The sequence below is a fragment of the Sesamum indicum genome, linkage group LG5 (assembly GCF_026168435.1).
Source record: "Sesamum indicum cultivar Baizhima isolate 11 linkage group LG5, ASM2616843v1, whole genome shotgun sequence".
NCBI lineage: Eukaryota > Viridiplantae > Streptophyta > Magnoliopsida > Lamiales > Pedaliaceae > Sesamum > Sesamum indicum.
In genome coordinates this window covers 17,714,289-17,732,953 of record NC_142661.1, presented here as the reverse complement: position 1 = coordinate 17,732,953, position 18,665 = coordinate 17,714,289, and the positions used below count along the sequence as shown (strand labels likewise).

The 18,665-nt window shown below is 34.0% G+C and overlaps 4 protein-coding genes across 4 annotated transcripts; 3 read left to right on the top strand and 1 right to left on the bottom strand.

Moving 5' to 3' along the window:
- The first annotated feature begins 2,662 nt into the window (after positions 1-2,662).
- Positions 2,663-4,773, top strand: PLA2-ALPHA (Phospholipase A2 family protein). The gene is made up of 4 exons (XM_011079386.3): positions 2,663-2,932; positions 3,022-3,064; positions 3,226-3,351; positions 4,338-4,773. The coding sequence occupies exons 1-4, from the start codon at positions 2,714-2,716 to the stop codon at positions 4,511-4,513; spliced, it is 564 nt and encodes a 187-aa protein (XP_011077688.1). The 5' UTR covers positions 2,663-2,713; the 3' UTR covers positions 4,514-4,773.
- Positions 4,774-7,406: 2,633 nt separating this feature from the next.
- Positions 7,407-9,508, top strand: LOC105161636 (uncharacterized). Its single transcript, XM_011079385.3, has one exon. It carries the CDS (start codon positions 7,531-7,533, stop codon positions 9,409-9,411), a length of 1,881 nt encoding a protein of 626 aa, XP_011077687.1. The 5' UTR covers positions 7,407-7,530; the 3' UTR covers positions 9,412-9,508.
- Positions 9,509-11,578: 2,070 nt separating this feature from the next.
- On the top strand, positions 11,579-13,235 carry LOC105161635 (spermidine hydroxycinnamoyl transferase). The gene has a single exon (XM_011079383.3). The coding sequence runs from the start codon at positions 11,596-11,598 to the stop codon at positions 12,988-12,990; it is 1,395 nt and encodes a 464-aa protein (XP_011077685.1). The 5' UTR covers positions 11,579-11,595; the 3' UTR covers positions 12,991-13,235.
- Positions 13,236-15,915: 2,680 nt separating this feature from the next.
- LOC105161634 (mitochondrial import receptor subunit TOM7-1) lies at positions 15,916-16,471 on the bottom strand. The gene has a single exon (XM_011079382.3). It carries the CDS (start codon positions 16,355-16,357, stop codon positions 16,121-16,123), a length of 237 nt encoding a protein of 78 aa, XP_011077684.1. The 5' UTR covers positions 16,358-16,471; the 3' UTR covers positions 15,916-16,120.
- Positions 16,472-18,665: the final 2,194 nt, after the last annotated feature.

The window sequence follows — 18,665 nt, the reverse complement described above, 5'->3', positions numbered from 1 at the left end:
CACAGAAGAAGTTCCTGATCGTAGCGGTCGAATATTTTTCCAAATGGGTCGAGGCCGAGGCTCTCGCCAGGATCTCTGTGAAAGTAGGTAATCGAAACGTATTTAAAATACCATAAATGAGGGTATTTATACTGGTACGGTACCCTCTGCACGCGTTACACATGGCTCCAGTGAGGGCGCGCCACGTCACCCTCTGTCGGACCTGCAGCCGCCGCTGCTGCAACTGCACAATGGGCCCGCCATGCGCAGTCATAGGTTCAGTCCTAGGCGCAGTCATAATTACAGTCTTGGGTGCAGTGCTTGTGCCAAAAGTAAGAGGGTATTCCGGTAATTGTGCAAGTTCCCTCATCAGCTTGAGATTGTTGGTTTGGTTTGAATAAAAACACAAGAATTCAAGTGAAGATTGTGATTATTGGTAGACTGGCGACTATGTCCTTGCGGCCCAACCATCTCATCCAGTTGGGAAACCCTAGCTATAGTAGGTGTTGATTTTCGGTTTGATTTTTTAAGGTTTTATATTTTCTCGGCTTGTAAAGATAATTGCTGAATTTCATCTGAAAGTATGATTGATTTTTGAGTGTTTGTTCTCGATTTTTTATGAAAAGTTTAGTTTTTTTGTTAAATAATAATATGTGAACAAAATAATATATTAAGATGATAAGCAAATAAACATAAAAATTTTAAAATAGTAAATATGTGAAAGTGTAAATTTAATATTTTATTTAATTATTCAAATTATTTGAAAACTCCAATATCAACTTTAAATATACAATTTTAAAAATAAATAAAAATAATAAAATAAAATTAAAATTATTATAATAAGGGTATAATAGTAAATTTAGATACCGCCATTAAAATAGATAAAATCGAAGCCACACATTGTTAGGATTTTTTAAAAAAAAAATGCCCCCTTTGTCATATTTTGCTTTATTTATGAAAAAAGAAATTGAGTAATTTCGTGTTCAATTACTATCATAGGTTATAGCATCCTATACTAACAATAAATCTTATAGAATTACAAATTGTCACCTAAATATCACATCAAAAGACCTAATAAACAACTTTCCGACTAGCTGTGATTTATTCTTACCAATTGAACCAGCATGCGTTGTTTTCACAAAGGAGATATAATTCATATGGCAACTTTTAATATTTACACTAATACAAAAAAAAAAAAGTCACTCCTTATTTACAAATAACGGTTTGCGACATCGCAACATCGAATTTTAAAATACCAATTATATCCTAAAATATTTGAATCAATATAATTCTTTTTATTTGTTTGCGTCATCGTTAATCGCCAACATACTATCATACTTATCCTCGACTTTTTCATTTATGTCAATCACTTAATTCGCTTTTAATTATTTATTAATTTTAATATGCATCATATTAAACGCAGACAAGTATTACGTACCACGACAACCCGTATTTACACACATACTTTTTCCAAAATATGTAGCTGTTATTTCAAGATTTTGATGCCAGCAGCTTTTATCAAACATTTCAAAGCTCAAATCATCAGCTGTCCTGCTATACATATAAAGTGATTCTAAAAGTTGTACTGGCAAAAAAATATCTCACAAGATATTTTCTAGTCCCCTTTTCCTATTTTTTGACATTACACTTTTGACTGTATATTAATAACAATCTGTAACTATTAAATAATAATAATAACTTTTAATCATAATGATACTTTCCATAAATTTAATAAACTATCATGGCTTTCCAGAAATTGTGTCCAAAATTAGCATAGGTTACGGCTAGCACGATGATTTAAATTAGTAATTTTTTATTTAAATGTATTATTGAAAGTTTAAATGTTGTGATTTTCGATATAAGTATAATATAGATTGACAATGGTTAATTTATAATATTTGATCCGACATAGTAGTGACATTGATGGTAATTAAATTTGACAATATCTAAATCAGTTTGGACGAACGAATGATGCTGTAGTCGTAAGTATTTTTTTAATTGAAATAATAATCACAGACTAACTTAGTTCGATTTTACTCTTTTTTTTTTTTCTTAAATAAGAAAACAGAATAATTAATTTGCATGTTTGTGTAATTTTGCATGCTTGTCTAATGAACCTGATTTGGTGACATGTCATAGGAATTATCTTGCAAATCACGCTCCTCCATTAGTCAGGCATAGAGTGCACATGCAGCATCAATCACACATCAACGATTTGGATTATTCGGCACCCTAGACTTGGCTCAAAGTGTTTGGTAAATGTTTTAGTGAACGAGCCTTACAAAATTTAAAAATATGATGTAATTAATTTGTAAATATATATTTTTTTAAAGTTGGAGTTCTAAAAAGTTTTAAAATTGAATAAACTCGGCCAATTTTGATGACATTCATTATAAAAAGACTTGCAATGCCCTAGGTTTGAAAGTCCGTTGAGCGTAACAATTGCCTCTAAACCCATCGTGTGTATCCTGATATTTGGCTATGAGCGGAAAAAGGATGTTAATAGTTGAATTTTTTATAATGCTTAGATGTTGTTTAATTATTTTATTAGTTCATAATTCATATTGAGCGGGGTATAGATAGAAATGGATTCCCTAAAAGTGGTGAGAAATGTGAAAGCAACAGTGCCAAAACATGTCACGGGAGCATTACAAGACAAATTAACCAACACACCCTATAGCCTTCCTCCTCCATGCCCTCACATTTTCTGTGCCTCAACTAACCAATATATGATATGATTTCTCCCTTTATAAATAAATCCCAACCTTCCATTTCTCCGGCAGGCAGCTACCTCCACTCCACCTCTTTCTCATCTCCTCTATCTCTTCAATCAATGGCCTCTACCTTCAACTTAGCAGCAGCTCCACTCCTCATCCTTCTCTTCACTGCCTTCTCTTCTCTTCCCCTTCACGCCCTCAACATCGGCCTCAATGCTCACGCTGGTCTCGACCTGGTAACTTTAATTACTTTCTTCGACCATCTGCTCTTAATAATCTCCGATTCTTACCGTATCATCTTCTCGCTTTTGTTCTTCGTTTGCAGTTCAAACAGTGCAGCAGAACATGTGAATCTATGTTCTGTGAAGGTACGTACGTACGACCGATCGATTTCTTCTGTTTTTTACTTTTTTTTAATTTGTGGTTAATTGAACGCAGTTATTGATTCATTCTCCCCTATTTTTGATTATGAATTTCTGGTATTGTTTTTATTTGGAATTAAATATTAATTAAAAAATATTAATCGCAGCTCCTCCATTTCTGAGATACGGAAAATACTGCGGACTTTTGTACAGCGGATGCCCGGGGGAGCAGCCCTGTGATCGCTTGGATGCTTGCTGTATGCATCATGATCAGTGTATATCCAAAATGGGAAGTAAGTTTAATTTCATTTTACATTTTTATTAATTTAATTAATTTTTTTAATTTTGTATGAAAATTTGATGGGATTCTTTCAACCTCATTCTTTAATTTAATCATTTCATCTCATTCTATACTTCATAATTAAGTGATTGTCGGTTTACGTGCTGCTCTGCTGATGTGGATGTTAATCTGCTCTGATAATATAATTTTGTTTATTTCTTTGAGATGTGTTTTAATATTAATATTATTTATGATTATCTTATGATATTTTAAGTTTAATTTATAAATTGTGCAATGGATTCATTTCTACATATACCAAATAATAATAATAATTCATACCATATATATTCTAATTCACAACAGTCAAACTTTAGATTTAGTAAATTTATTAAAATGGATGCTCTAATAGAATTTTTTTAAATCCAAATTACTTCAAATATTTCGATCAATCGAAATATATAACAATTCGAATTAATTACAACAGGTGCCATGTGCAAATAATAGTAAACCAAAACAAAAGAAGCCTTAAACGAAAGAAAGAGCAATGCTAACTTATAAACTTAAAAAAGGAAGGAAAACACGATTCTTTTACGAGACAACGAGCTTTTTGTTTACAAGTTTTGGGATTGTATTGCTCTTTTTTTTTTTTATTTTAATTTAAAAATATTTTAGGTTTATTAGTATTTTTAGAGGGAAAAAAAAGTACAATTAACCCATAAAACTTCCTTAACCTACATGCATTCTTTTTTAATTTCTACAAACCTTAATATAATGTAATAAAATGACAATATATTCCAAGTTGAGCACATGATAAGATTCACAGGAAATGAGACAAACAACAGCCTATCAATGTCTGTCGTGTCCTTTTTTTTCTTTTTCTTTTTGAGAGGTCCCTCGTGTCTTGATAATTGCATAATGAAGAGAGAGAAAGTAGTAAATAATGAGAGAATGATTATTGATTGTGAATTGTGATTTGTGTGTGTTTTGTGTGCGGTGCAGATGATTACTTGAGCCAAAAGTGCAATAAAGAATTCCTCAACTGTGTGGAGGCGTTCAAGAGATCCGGTGCACCCTCCTTCAGAGGGAACACGTGTCAAGTTGAGGATGTTGTCAAATCCATTAACAATGCCATGAGAGCTGCTATTGTTGCTGGAAAAGTTTTTGGTAAACCCTAAACAACAAAAAACCACCATGTAAATTGCCTAGGTTGAAGAGAACCCCCCCCCCCCCCCCCAAACACCATTGACCAGACCCCTACAATTTTCCTTTTTATTTTTTTTTAATTTGTTTAAATTTTCCTCCTCAATCTATGTTGGAGCTTCTTTTTCCTATTGGCAAGAAATTACCTTAATTAGTATTGTTCCAATTTTGCCAACTTTGGCTTGGGCATCAATTAGTGTTGTTGAAATATAAATGTCATGTTCTGAGTCGTGAATTTTTTGGACATACAAACTTTTAAACTTATATAATGGATCCTAAAATGGTTAGGACAATTCATAAAAAATGAATATACAATGGGTCTCCTTGAGTTTTTTGGTGAATACTTATATGTTGTCTAACTTATTAGTTCTTAATTTATATGGGAAGAGGTATCACAATCCACCCCTTATTCAAAATGCAAGATCTTTGTCACGGTGTAACACAATTCATGGTTGGTGGCCGTGAAGTCTACAGGTGACTCCCGTGCATGTAGCACTTTGTTCCGCAAATTTAAAAAGTGGCTCCACGGATAGCACTTTGTCCCCTCTAATACTTAGTTCTTGATTCTGCTTAGCAATATGCTCTGATACTATTTATCACACTCAGGCAGCACTAACCCGTTTGACTCGAGAATTACCTCCAGACCGCATAGTGCATTATGAAATTCAATTGTAATAACTTGTTGAAAAGGGATATCAAATAAATGCATTTGAGTTTTTTAGTCAATATTTATATATTTTTCATCTTATTAGTTCATAATTCATGTGATATGAGATATCATAATAAATACCCAATGCATAACATCCCACATGTGATTGGGATGAATCAATTTTTTTTTCTTTCCTTTCACCTTTTTTCGATCACTATCACATATCAAAGCAAGCTGCAATAATCTTAAATTGTTTACAAAAATATTTATAAATTACCCACCAACATAACTCTCATACTAAAAAAAATATTCGAAAACACAATCTTCTGACCTAATTAGTCTTTTTTTTCCCAACAAATATTAATTTTGAAAAGTCTCAACAAAATCAAGAGAACAATTTGAATATATTTTATACTATATAATAATTTGAATAATTACTTTCGTGCACAACATGGGATGTATATTTGATTCATTTTTTACATGACTTTATAATTAAATTTGTAAGTTTTAGATACAAATTTCAAGCAATACATTACTTTCGTATTTAAATCAATAGTTATTTTGGTTATGATTTAGTGGACTTGATTATATCAAAGTTACGACAATGGGGTAATATATAATTAATATTGTTTAGAGTAAAATTTAATTCATTGTGTTTGACATCTTATAATCTTATCTTTTGTTTAAAATAATTATTTTTGATTAATTTTTGTTAAACTTTATCTAACAATATTAATTTATTATATATGTACTCCATCAATAAATAAATTATTTGAAGTTCTGTAAAATTCATATTTTTCTTAGAAATAATTTTTTAATAGTTATAATAGCAGACTGTTATTTTTATAATTAAAAATACGTCATATAGTAACATTATATAATAAAATCATGTAATATTGATATGCAATTTTGTCACATGGATAATAGCATAAACCCATTTTTTAATAAAATAATTTATTTTAACATCCGATAATTAGAAAAGTCAATAAAACTTATATAATAGTTAATCAAAATTTAATTTTATTGCATGCATATTTTTTTGTTCTTATTTTGATAGTTGTTATTATTATTACAAAGAATACTTTTATTAAAATTGATACTAACTAATAAAAATAACTAGAGACTAAAGCAAACTCAATGTACATACATAAAAACTAATTTAATTAAAGATAAAATATTTACACAACAAAACTAGTAAAATAAATAGGTTTTAATGTGTATAAATGAGAAATAATTACTAAAATAAACAAATTAATAAAAAATAATTATTCATAAAAAATTCGTATAATTAAGAATATTCTAAGCAATTAATATTTTACTAACCATAATGATAATTACTATAAAGACTTCAGTTTTTTAATAAATAGTATAGATTGCAGTGAGTCGACTTTAGAGAAGTTGTCTATATAATTTAAATTCATATAATTATGGAAATTAAAATAGAAAAATGCAAAATACATTTTTAATATGAACTAGTCAACTATCAAGAATGGTTCTTCTATAATGCTTAAAGGAAAGGTAGTAGTTGGAACTATTCAATTACTGACCAAAATAATTATAAATTTCAATCAGAATTAAAAAATAATATTTTCTTTTTCATTATTGTTCTAAAATTCGTGTTAAAAGTAAGTCGTGTCGAATCATTATTTGGAACGGAATGTTATTTTTTTTGAAAAATACTAAAAAGATAAAATTTTATTTTCAATCTATAGAAAAAATATATATTTACCAAAATAAGGAGCCGAATATTAATATCTACAATTCAAAGTCCAAGTGATTATAATACGATTTCTTGATTTTATCTCCCATTTTCTAGTCTTGTATCACGAATAAGAAATATTAGCTATATTTTAGTTACGTGTGTAAAATTTTTCTTTTGAATATTATTTCTAGGTATTCTAACATCCCAATAAATAAAAAAAATCACAAATATGTTTTTCGTAAAATGCGAATGTATTTCTATCTTATTCTTGGAATTTGCACTAATTTCATTTTAGAAAATGTAACACTATCTATAAAATACCACTTTTTTTTTTTAATATTTCTTGAGAAAAATGTAGATAATCCATACTTTTCGAAAAAAATTATGATTTTTTTCCTAAATTTGGGGTGGTAACGAAATTAAATGCACACTTAAAAAAAAAAGAAAAAAAATAAAAAAATACACATGAAAAGAATTTCGCATTTGAGATTTGAGCACTCTAGAAATGAGCAACGAAGTCGAAGTCATCCCGACAGAAGAAAGTATTGACTTATGCGTAGCCACCAAGTCATTCTCCTCTCTATATATTTTCTCTAAATTCACCCATTCCCATCACCCAATTCACTACTAGCTTCCCGATCATGGCCGAATCAACTTCAATTCTTCTTGGGCCACCAGAAATCTACCAAGAATTCGCCGCCACTTCCACCGTTACGGCCGCCGACGAGGAGAAGAAGATAAACACTGCCAACAGTGATCCCTTCGTGGACCTTATGGTGGAAAATTTTAACAAGACGGTGTTCTCTAGTAATCCAACTATGGGCCTTACGGAGAATCTTTCCCCGACGTTTTTCACAACGGGTAATCCCTGTTTGGATTTCTTCTTCCATGTTGTTCCCGATACTCCACCGGAAACCTTGATTTACCGCCTGGAATTCGCTTGGAGTCAAGATCCATTGAAGGCCCTTAAGCTTGTCTGCAATCTCAGGGGAGTCCGGGGTACTGGGAAATCTGATAAAGAAGGCTACTACACTGCTGCGTTGTGGCTGCATAAGCATCACCCCAAAACTCTTGCGGGAAATTTGGATTCCTTGGCCAATTTTGGGTACTTCAAGGATTTGCCCGAGATTCTTTTCCGACTCCTGGAAGGGGTAGATGCACGAAAAATAGCGAAGGAGATGTGGATGAAGAGGAAACGTGGCAGAAAGGGGAGGGGGAGGGGAAGGGGCAGTGGTGTAGAAAGAAATGAAAAAACAGAGAAGACCGAGCAGAAATCGAGCCGAGAAGAGAAGAAGATTGCCAGGGCAAAGAGGGTTGTTGAGAGGTTCAATCGTGATCCTGATTTCAAGTTCTTGCACGATCGGGTGTCTGATCTTTTCGCCCAGTGTTTGAAATCGGATTTGAAGATGTTGAATTCAGGGGATGTGTATAAAATCAGCCTCGCCGCGAAATGGTGCCCCTCCCTGGATTCTTCCTTCGATAAAATGACACTATTGTGTGAAACCATCGCCAGGAAGATGTTCCCTAGGGAGGAACATCCAGAATACGAAGGAATTGAGGACGCCCATTATGCTTATCGGGTGAGGGACCGTCTGAGGAAGCAAGTACTGGTTCCACTGCGTAAATCCCTGGAATTGCCTGAAGTTTTCATCGGAGCCAACAAATGGGGATCCATTCCTTACAGTAGAGTGGCATCTGTTGCTATGAAATTCTACAAGGAGAAATTCTTGAAGCACGATAAGGAAAGATTTGAGGAGTATCTCGAGAAGGTGAAGTCTGGGAAAGCCAAAATCGCTGCTGGTGCATTGCTTCCTCATGAGATAATTGCTTCTTTGGATGATGCCGATGGCGGTCAAGTGGCCGAGCTTCAATGGAAGAGAGTGGTGGATGACATGGCCCGGAAGGGAAAACTTAATAATTGCCTTGCAGTTTCTGATGTTTCAGGTAGTATGGCTGGAATTCCAATGAATGTTGCTATCGCGCTTGGGATGTTGGTCTCGGAGTTGTGTGAAGAGCCTTGGAAAGGAAAGATCATCACGTTTAGCTCAGATCCGAAGCTTCATGCGATCGAAGGGGATAGCTTGCGCGAAAAATCTGAGTTTGTTAGAAGTATGGATTGGGGGTATTCTACTAACTTCCAGAAGGTATTTGATGTGATACTGGAAGTTGCTGTGAAGGGAAATCTGCCCACTGATCGGATGATTAAGAGGTTGTTTGTGTTCAGTGACATGGAATTTGATCAGGCCTCTGAAGTGCCTTGGGAGACTGATTATCAGGCGATCGTGAGGAAGTTTACAGAGAAAGGATATGGAGACTGCATCCCTGAAATTGTATTTTGGAATTTGAGGGACTCGAGGGCCACACCGGTGCCAGGGAACCAGCCAGGCGTCGCGCTTGTGAGTGGGTTTTCAAAGAATTTGATGACTTTGTTTCTGGAGGAGGGTGGCACACTTAATCCTGAGGCCGTCATGGACATGGCAATTTCAGGTGAAGAGTATCAGAAGCTGGTTGTGCTGGATTAGTAATTAACAATGTCCAAAAGAAAAGGGTTTGCTTTTGCAGGCTATGGTTAAATATAACTCTGTAAAGGTATTTCATCAATGCAAAAGATGTTCTTTCTCTTGGTTTCTGGTGATTCTTTCACTTGATTTGTCTGAGTTTTGGGTGATAAAACTGGCACAATCAGTTCTTGAAGTGTGAACAAATCCAAGTGCAATGGTCCTTTTGAGCTTACAATTCTTGTTATTAAAATTTTAAGGCAACAGAAAGAGCTCTGCTCCTGCCATTTTGAGCCCAAAATTGCCACTTCAGATGTAAATCACCTAAACTAGCGTGCCGAGAGTATGAGCTTTTCTAATTCAAATCGAGTTTGGTTGAGCAAGTACAATGCACTTGTCATGTGATTGATGTATAGCTAAAAAAAAGTTATCAATCACAGGTAAAGTCTATTACACATGTTTTATGATTGGTTTGGTTCGACCGAACCTAATATGGGTAAGAATTTTCCGTCAAATTGATGCAATGTTGTCTATAGCTTCTATATTTTTTATGGTATTAGTATGATAATTAATGATGGGTATAACCCTAATTTTATCTGAAAAAGACTGTTTTTCCCTTAAAGGAGTTCAAATTTGCAACTTTATCCAAAGGATCCGCGCCTTTTTTAGGGGTTCGAGTCGCTACTCGAGTTGGGACCCACGACCCATCCCGATAACCCGACACACTTGGCGGATAACCATTGGACAACTGGACCACCTCATACACTATAAATATTCCATGGTCAGTGCAATTATGATAAGACATTAATCACTCCCAAAACTATATTTTAGATCGCTTGAACTCGTTTATGTTCTGGCGACCCGCTTATTGATGACCTCAATACCAAACACTGACTTAAGTATCGAAAGATTTTAGTTTCGGACTACCTCAACAAGTCTAATGATTTGTTTTTTTTTTCTCAAGGCCTTTAACATTTGTTTGAAGGGAGGTAGCAAGTTTGAACAACTTAGCTGATCATTCTGTCTAAAAAAGTTGCATGAATTTCGACCCAAATCAATAACATTTGTGGAATGAGGTTGGGTGAAGATATCATGAATTAGGCTTTTGAAGTTTCTCCATAACCTGTTTCCCAAGATAATTGGAGAAGACCAGGATCTGAAATTGGTATGGGCCTATAAATAATGGATGCAGTGCAACACTTTCCATCCACTTCACATAATTGGATTATTACATGCGGAGTGAATTAATAATTTTAGAAATATTACATGCGGCCTATTATTACAATTAATAATCGAATTGGATACGATTTTAGAAAAATGATGCAAATGTTAATTGAACCTGTGGCCAAAATATATAATTCAATAAATTGCAGGATCAAAGTTGAAATGATCCATTCTTATGGACAAATGTTGCAATTTTACCTTATTGACCCATTAATTGCACAGGGAATGTGACTTTCACATGCTAGTCCACAGTGGGAGGGTTCTTTGTGCAATGGTTTTGACTTCCATATGCAATTTTTAACAGAATTTGAGGTTAATTTTAAAATTTCATAAAATACAGTATCAATTATGAGATGATTCTATTTTTTGGGACTAACTTTGCAATTTTACCACAGGTCGCACGCTTGGGCAAAAATGACTTCTTGGTCGGCAATAGATGATGACTGTTTGAACAATAATGAATTGACGAGGCAAAAAGGAGAGACAAGAGTGGGAGTTTGTTTGGGAGAGGAATCGTATGTATTTGAACGTCTATTCTTGATATTTTTCATTAAATCTTTTAAAAAATATATCTTTTTTGGGGTATTTTGGCCTGCAAATTTGAGAATATTTGTATACGTATGCACTTCAACGGCAAGTGTTCAAGGCTTTACAAACGTCAATATCGCACTTGTATTAATATAATAAGAATTAATTTGCAGTTAGGATAAATATCAAAGCTTGTGGGAATTTAGCATCATGCGGAGGATTGCTAAAACAAGTCAGAATTCATGGAACAATTACGACTCACGTAAAGCTCATTTCATCCACAACTCTCCACCATTACTGGTAACTAAACTATAGTACAGCTCATGAACTCAGTTCCAGTTTCCTTAATCTATGGTCATAAGACTCAAATGCCACCCAAAATGTGGTCTATAAATACCACATAATTAATGATGTAATAAAATCCAATACCATACGACAACTCCCTCTTCTCTCAAAATGAAAATCAAAGTCATATTGAACTCTTCTTGCCTAGTCCAGCCATCTGAACCGACATGCAACGGCTGCATGCCCCTGACAGAATCCGACCAAACCGGTGTTCTAACTCATGTCCCGACAATCTATTTCTACAGGCCTCCCCAGAACTGGCTCACACCCAAAGACACCATCTTCACTACCCTTCGGACTTCTTTAAGACGAGTCTTGGTGCATTTCTACCCGTTGGCCGGCCGTCTACGCTGGCTAGACGGTGCCCGTCTCGAGCTTGACTGCAACGGCAAAGGTGCCCAACTCATTGAAGCTCACTGTGAGGCGACGTTGAATGACCTTGGTGATCTAACTCCATCTCCCCATTTTCATTACCTTATTCCTCAGATAAACTATATGGTCCCCATTGAAGAAATTCCACTGCTGTGCGCTCAGCTCACTAAGTTTCAATGTGGCGGCATCTCTCTAAGCTATACTATATCTCATGCTGTGGCTGACGGGCAAAGCGCCCTCCATTTCATCTCCGAATGGGCTAGGCTTGCTCGCGGGGAGCCGTTACAGACAGCGCCTTTCCTTGACAGGAAACTATTGCGCGCTGGAGAGCCTCCCTCGGCACAACCACGTTTCAAGCATGCACAGTTCGACCCTCCACCCCTTCTAATAGGCCAATCGAGCAGCGAAAACGAGAGTAAAAAGGAAACAACAATTACCATGTTCAAGTTGTCGAAAATCCAGGTCGAAATGCTCAAGAACGAAGCTAACAGGACGCGGGCTTGTGATCGCAGGGTACGTGCCTACACCCGATACGAGTCCATAGCAGCACATATATGGAGATGTTCGTGCAAAGCCCGCCGGCATGTACACGAGCAGCCAACTGCAATGGGCATATGCGTTGACATACGCAGGCGCATGAAGCCACCACTCCCGGAGAAGTTCTTCGGCAATGCAATAGTTGATGTTATTGCAACCAGCTTCTCAGGGGAATTGATGACAAGGCCACTAGGCTACGCTGCAGGCAAAATAAGAGAAGCGATCGACAGCGTAACGAGCGAATACGTGCATTCGGCCATCGATTTCTTGAAAAACCTGAAAGATTTCTCCATGTTGCAAGATATACATACACTGAGAACAAATCAGGGGCCATTCTACGGGAACCCGAATATTGGAGTGGTAAGCTGGATGGCTCTTCCTCTGCAGGGCTTAGACTTTGGGTGGGGAAGAGAAATCTTCATGGCTCCCGGAACACATGACTGCGACGGGGATTCGCTGGTCCTGCCGGGTTACGAGGGGGATGGATCTTTGGTTGTGGCACTGTGTCTTCAGGCTGTCTGCATGGGGGATTTCAAGAAATTCTTCTACGAAGACATTAATGAAACTAAGAAGAATGGATCTATAATTGTGGATTGAAGGGATGAATTAAGAGAGAGATGAAGAGTTAAATAATGAGGTCTTGATATGGTAATAGACTTCAAGAAATCAAATTATTATAGATAATTAAGGAGTGATAGATTCTGCCTAATTTATTTTAAATTCCCATATCTTATTGTATCACTTATATATATATATATATACATATATTCATGCCATAAGAAATCATGTGAAAAGATCGGAGAAGTGTGTTGCAACTGGTTTTCCTCCTTTTGATCCAAAATTTAATTTGGATTGATTTTGGTCATATTTAAATTAATTTTATAGCAAGTGTTATACATTTATTATGTGATTGATATACAATTTAATAAAAATAACGAATTATATAATAAGTATATCATATTTATTGTGTGGTTGGTGCAATTTAATTAAATCTGATTTAACTAAGAATTTTTCGCTTTTAACTTTGTTTTTGCCGACTTCTTGTGTGGGAAAATAATGTCTTTTGCCCTCTGAATGTAGTGCGTCCCTGAGCTAGGCAGAATCACGACGCAATAAATTTTAGCGCATATTAAAAAGAAAATAATTAATTGCATTACAAGTACATAATTGTTTTAATTAGATCAAATTTAATTTGGATGGAATTCGTCCCTCATAATCCAATTTTGTTTGAGGAAAAGTACTAAAGTAAAATACATTATAAGATACTAAAAAAATGTTGGTAAAATAAAAAAATAAAATACGAGGAAGATATATATCGTTGCTATTTTTACCAACAGGTTGGAACTTAGCAATACTATTAACTAAGGAGGAGTCAGAATAACTGATTTTGGTGTATATTTAACGAAAAAATGGAAAAAGAGAATTAAATTATCATCTTTTTTGTTCCTCTTCTACGTCTTATTCTTTCTCTCTCTCCCTCCTCAATCATATAATTTGTTATATGTATACCCTCCTCTCCAATCAAATTATTGTTTAAATCATGATCTTTCAAATAATTAATTCAAATAAAATTGTGTAAGTAATAACTTCTTTCATATATTTTTAATTGAATGACTGAACTACCCTTACTTATAGAAAGTAAATTTCTTTTAGTTCTTATTTCTTCTCTCTCGTCTCAGGTCATTTAATATTTTCATCTTATGCCTCACACCACTCCTCGTTTAAAATTATTTGTTTTCTAAATTATATCTTTATATTAAATATTGGCTTTTCCCTTATTATGATCCAATAAACAACGCCAGTGCTTAAAAAAAGTCCACAACAAAGGAGTATGAAATAAAATAAGCTGAAAATTCCTAATCGAAATATTTCGGCCATATGTGGGTACAGAAATTGTCAAATTGGGTTACAGAGTGTGCTATATAAACTTATTGTATGTTGAAGCAATAACATGTATGCTATTTGCATCAACATTTTGTCACCCAAGGGCACAACCCAATGGTTCAATAGTTCAAACACATGACTTTGCTGTTGGAAGTCTTGCATTCAAATCTTGATTGTATACATGTTTTGTATGCTTGAGTGTAAAAATAAATAAAAATTCTTCACCTTCACACCACATCCAAAACTCTCAATTCTTGCTTCCAGAGGAAGTGCAGAAACTGGCTCTGGGAGTCCAAGAACTCTGTACAACACCTGATTTATAGAAATGAAGTAGAACCAAATCTATTCTTTAGTATCTATGGTGGGGTTATCTTCTCTAACCATCTTTTCTTATTATGCAGACATGCAGTAGTCCAAGGCATGAACTACAAACTCAAGTCATGCAATCTTCCAGCCTCGGAAGAGGCCAGACCATCAAATGGCAAGAGGTTGAAGAAATAGTAACAAGCTTCAAGACTAATGTAGAGCAGAGCAGAGCTAATCCCAGGTCAGAAAACCGGGAGCAGAAATACAAAGAGTTAGCTGACATGTCACATATGGAGTAAAGACTGCTAAGAAGAATCAATTGTTTCAGCATATAAAATATTCTTATGTATATAGATGCTAGCACCAGCATAATTGCACCATTACAATTATCAGTGATATTACAGCAAGACAGCAGCTAACAAAACCACCAATTATTTCGATTGCAAAAAAGTTATCATTGCTTAAGTGACAGAAAAGGGGGCATGCAGGAAAAGGTAAAAGAGGAAGGTGGATGAAGAAATAAGCAAATTAAACAGTCAATTGTCCTGTGAAGGAAACATTAGATCTTATCGTGCAATGAGAGGTGTCATAGCAATCTACAGACAGCCAGATAACAAAAAAGAAACATATTTTGTCTCTAGAAAATCAAGATATGACTCTAAATACATGAAACTCATTATTTGTTAATCTAACAGTGACATAAAACCAGCTATGCTGTGCGAGTAAAATGTGATCACATATTTTCATATTTGATGCGTGTAAACACAGCAAAGACCGTCAATCTCCAACCTCCTGTGGAAATGCAAGTGCGACATCGATCTATATGCAGCGAAACATGTTTCCCCGGAATCACATACGTTCAGATTGATTCCACAGACCAATATGATCACAAGATTTCGATATACTTCCTAAGGAAAATATTCAAGTAAGGAAAAACAAAAATAAACAATGCATCATATACGTATTACACATATACTATCTTCACGTTGAAAGGGCGCAACAAGATAACAAGTCGTGATAAACCTACTTTGCAGACACTAGGCAGGAATTAACACAGAGGAATCTCAAATATAAGCTAATGATAAGCCACAACATTGCTATGGGCTCAAACTTCAAGCACAACTCACCAACAAACTAGACAGGAGCTTTTTCGAAAATGCAAACACCTTACAAACAATAATCAAACAAATATCAGAGCAACCAACATTCAACCATCAACAATCAGTACCACCAACATAAAAGTTGAGGGATCAAAGTTCAATTCAGGAGTCCTAAGAAAAAGTACTAAACATTGATACCCGAAAGAAGCAGTGTGTTATATGACACCAAATCAAAATCAACAGCCAAACTAAATCCGTTTTATTAAGCCATATTATATAACCAGCATTTGAAAAAACTCCGCGTAAATCCCTAGCACTATATCAGAAGAACGAAAATACTCGAATACATCCCGTACACTATATTAAAATCCCAGACCACAATGTCAAGTGATAGACACAACAAAACAAGGGAATTCAACATCAACAGATAAATGGTTTTAGACGGGGCTGAGGAGTTGAGAGAGAGACGGCTTAGGTTCGGAGTTCATGCCGATGATGATGACCATCGGGATGAAACCATAGTGAGTGATGACTTTAGCCTTCTTCATAGTCCAGGTGCTCCACTCCTTGACGAACTTCGCCGCCACCGCCATGGACCCCTCCTCCTCGTCCGCTGCCGCCGACTTTTTCACTACCTTCCCTTTCCCCGCCTTCAGAGACACCTTCGAAGCCATTTCTGACTGAGTTTCTGGGTTTGATTTTGTTTCTTGCGAGCTGATCTGTGGCTGCTGCCTCTGCTCAATTTCTCAGTAGGTCTGTCGCTGTGTGAACGTGAACAAAGGGTTGCTAAATAGGATGGGAATGCCCTCGAAGAAATTAATTTTTAATCAAAATGCGAAAATTTCTTGTCCTAGCTAGTGTAAAAAGACAAGAATGACCCCTTTGTGGCAATACTAGTAAAATAGTTGGTCAAATTCATTCCCAATGCGGGGTGTATTAGTAATCATAATTAAAGAAAATTACAATTTTCATTATGAAATTTGACGAATGCCAATTTTGGTTGTGTATGAATTCATGTTGGTAATTTAGTTTTATAATTTTAAGAATTTTGACAATGACAATTTCATCTGGTTGAAAAGTCTCAATTTCAAAGGTCATACGCCTGTACGCTTTTCATGCAAAAAAGGACCAAATTATTATTTTTTTTAAGTTACAAAATTAATTTGTAAAAATTAATACATACAAGAATAAAATTGTTACCCGTCTGTACGCTTTTCATGCCAAAAAGGACTAAATTATTATTTTTTTAAAGTTACAAAATTAAATTATAAAAATTAATACATACAAGAATAAAATTATTACCCCTAAATTACATAACGAAAATTACAATTTTCCTTAGAACTAAGACTTTAAGGTGTATAATTATAATTTTATAAAAGACAAAAAGTATATATGTATTTAAACTTAATTTTAGAAAACATCAATATAGACTACCCTTCTTCTAATTTAACTTCAATTAAATTTTAGCCCTTTTAATTATTTTTAATTACTTTTACTATCATTTTTTCTCGAACTGAAATAAATTTATGAGTAACATATAAAAGATAAAGAATTCAACTGATACAAATAATCCAAACACACATTCAATTGAGCGCCAATTTTAGGGTATGTGTCTGACAACCTTAAATTGGATGACATTTCTAAAAGTTTGTAAATTAATAGTTAAAATATGATAATGGTTTAGGACCAAAATTAAATTAAGCAATAATGAAGGACCGAATTTGTATTTGTTCAAATTTCATATGATAGGTTGGTTATTTACGAAAATATTTAAGGTTCGGGAAACGGGAATTGTTGTTTTTAGTAATTCAGTTGTATAAATATAAATTTTGAATTTCTTTTACAATTTGATGACAAATATTATTTTCCTGAACATTAATACTTTGATGTTGGCAAAAACTGTAATTGTATTGGCCTAATTTTAAAAAGAGTTGATTATTTTTAGACTCGTCTAAATATACAACATTACACTTTTTCTAAAAAAAATTTAAAATTATACTTACACACTCTTCAGAATTTTCTGTTTCAATGAAAGGTAAAAAACTAGAAATTTGAATAATTCTTTTGGCTAACTTCACTATGTTTTGTTCAAACTCTAATGAAATAGGGTTAATTGTAAATAATAAATTTTCGAAGGGATTGTAAGTGTAATTTTGGAACTTTTGGGGGGAAAGCATAATTTTATATTTTTAGAGAAAATTTAAGTATAATTAACCCTTGAAAAAAAACATTACACGTAAAATATATATCAATTACATTTGTAACGATAGTCAACTTTAGAAATGTCGTCCGAACAAAATAATAAATCTATTACCTCTACATATTGTAACAAAAAATAAATAAATAAATAAAACACAATAAAAATAAATAATTACATTTATACTCATGATTTATGATCTGTTTATACAAATTATCCTTATTTTTTATATAATTATAAAAACTATCCATAATAATCAAAGTGTAGGATAGTCTACATAATGATGTTGATATTTTCTAAGGATGTATGTAATTTTTTAAAAAACAAAGATGGTTAGTATAAATAATATTAATATTTTTTGATTATATATGTAATTATTGAGAGGCCGAGAGGATGATTTATATAAATACACCATAAATTAGAATGCAAATATAATTATTCCTAAAATAAATTATATTAAACGGGAGGAAGTTAACAGGAAACCTATGGAAAGTCTCTTGATCACCTGAAACAACGTTGGTAATAGAATCCTTCACAGCAAGAGATTAATGATTAATTCTACTTAGAGTTTCCTTATTTATAAGCTAGACGTTTCCTAATATGAGTCTGAGTTCATATACATGCATATATCCTACATATACTAGGGATCTTATTCCTAGACCTACTCAAATTATATAAGAAAATCATCAATGTCTTATCCTAGTATAAAATAGGTATTTTGTAACCCCTTTAAACACACATTATTTTTTTTTCCTACACATATTAGTTGTTAAGCTCGATCAACC

What these genes read in the sequence shown, in the direction of transcription:
- PLA2-ALPHA (XM_011079386.3), top strand. Translation starts at nt 2,714, where the DNA reads ATGATTTCTCCCTTTATAAATAAATCCCAACCTTCCATTTCTCCGGCA. An exon ending in CTCACGCTGGTCTCGACCTG is followed by an intron (nt 2,933 to 3,021) that starts GTAACTTTAATT and finishes CTTCGTTTGCAG; the next exon opens with TTCAAACAGTGCAGCAGAAC. An exon ending in TGAATCTATGTTCTGTGAAG is followed by an intron (nt 3,065 to 3,225) that starts GTACGTACGTAC and finishes TATTAATCGCAG; the next exon opens with CTCCTCCATTTCTGAGATAC.
- LOC105161636 (XM_011079385.3), top strand. Translation starts at nt 7,531, where the DNA reads ATGGCCGAATCAACTTCAATTCTTCTTGGGCCACCAGAAATCTACCAA.
- LOC105161635 (XM_011079383.3), top strand. Translation starts at nt 11,596, where the DNA reads ATGAAAATCAAAGTCATATTGAACTCTTCTTGCCTAGTCCAGCCATCT.
- LOC105161634 (XM_011079382.3), bottom strand. Translation starts at nt 16,357, where the DNA reads ATGGCTTCGAAGGTGTCTCTGAAGGCGGGGAAAGGGAAGGTAGTGAAA.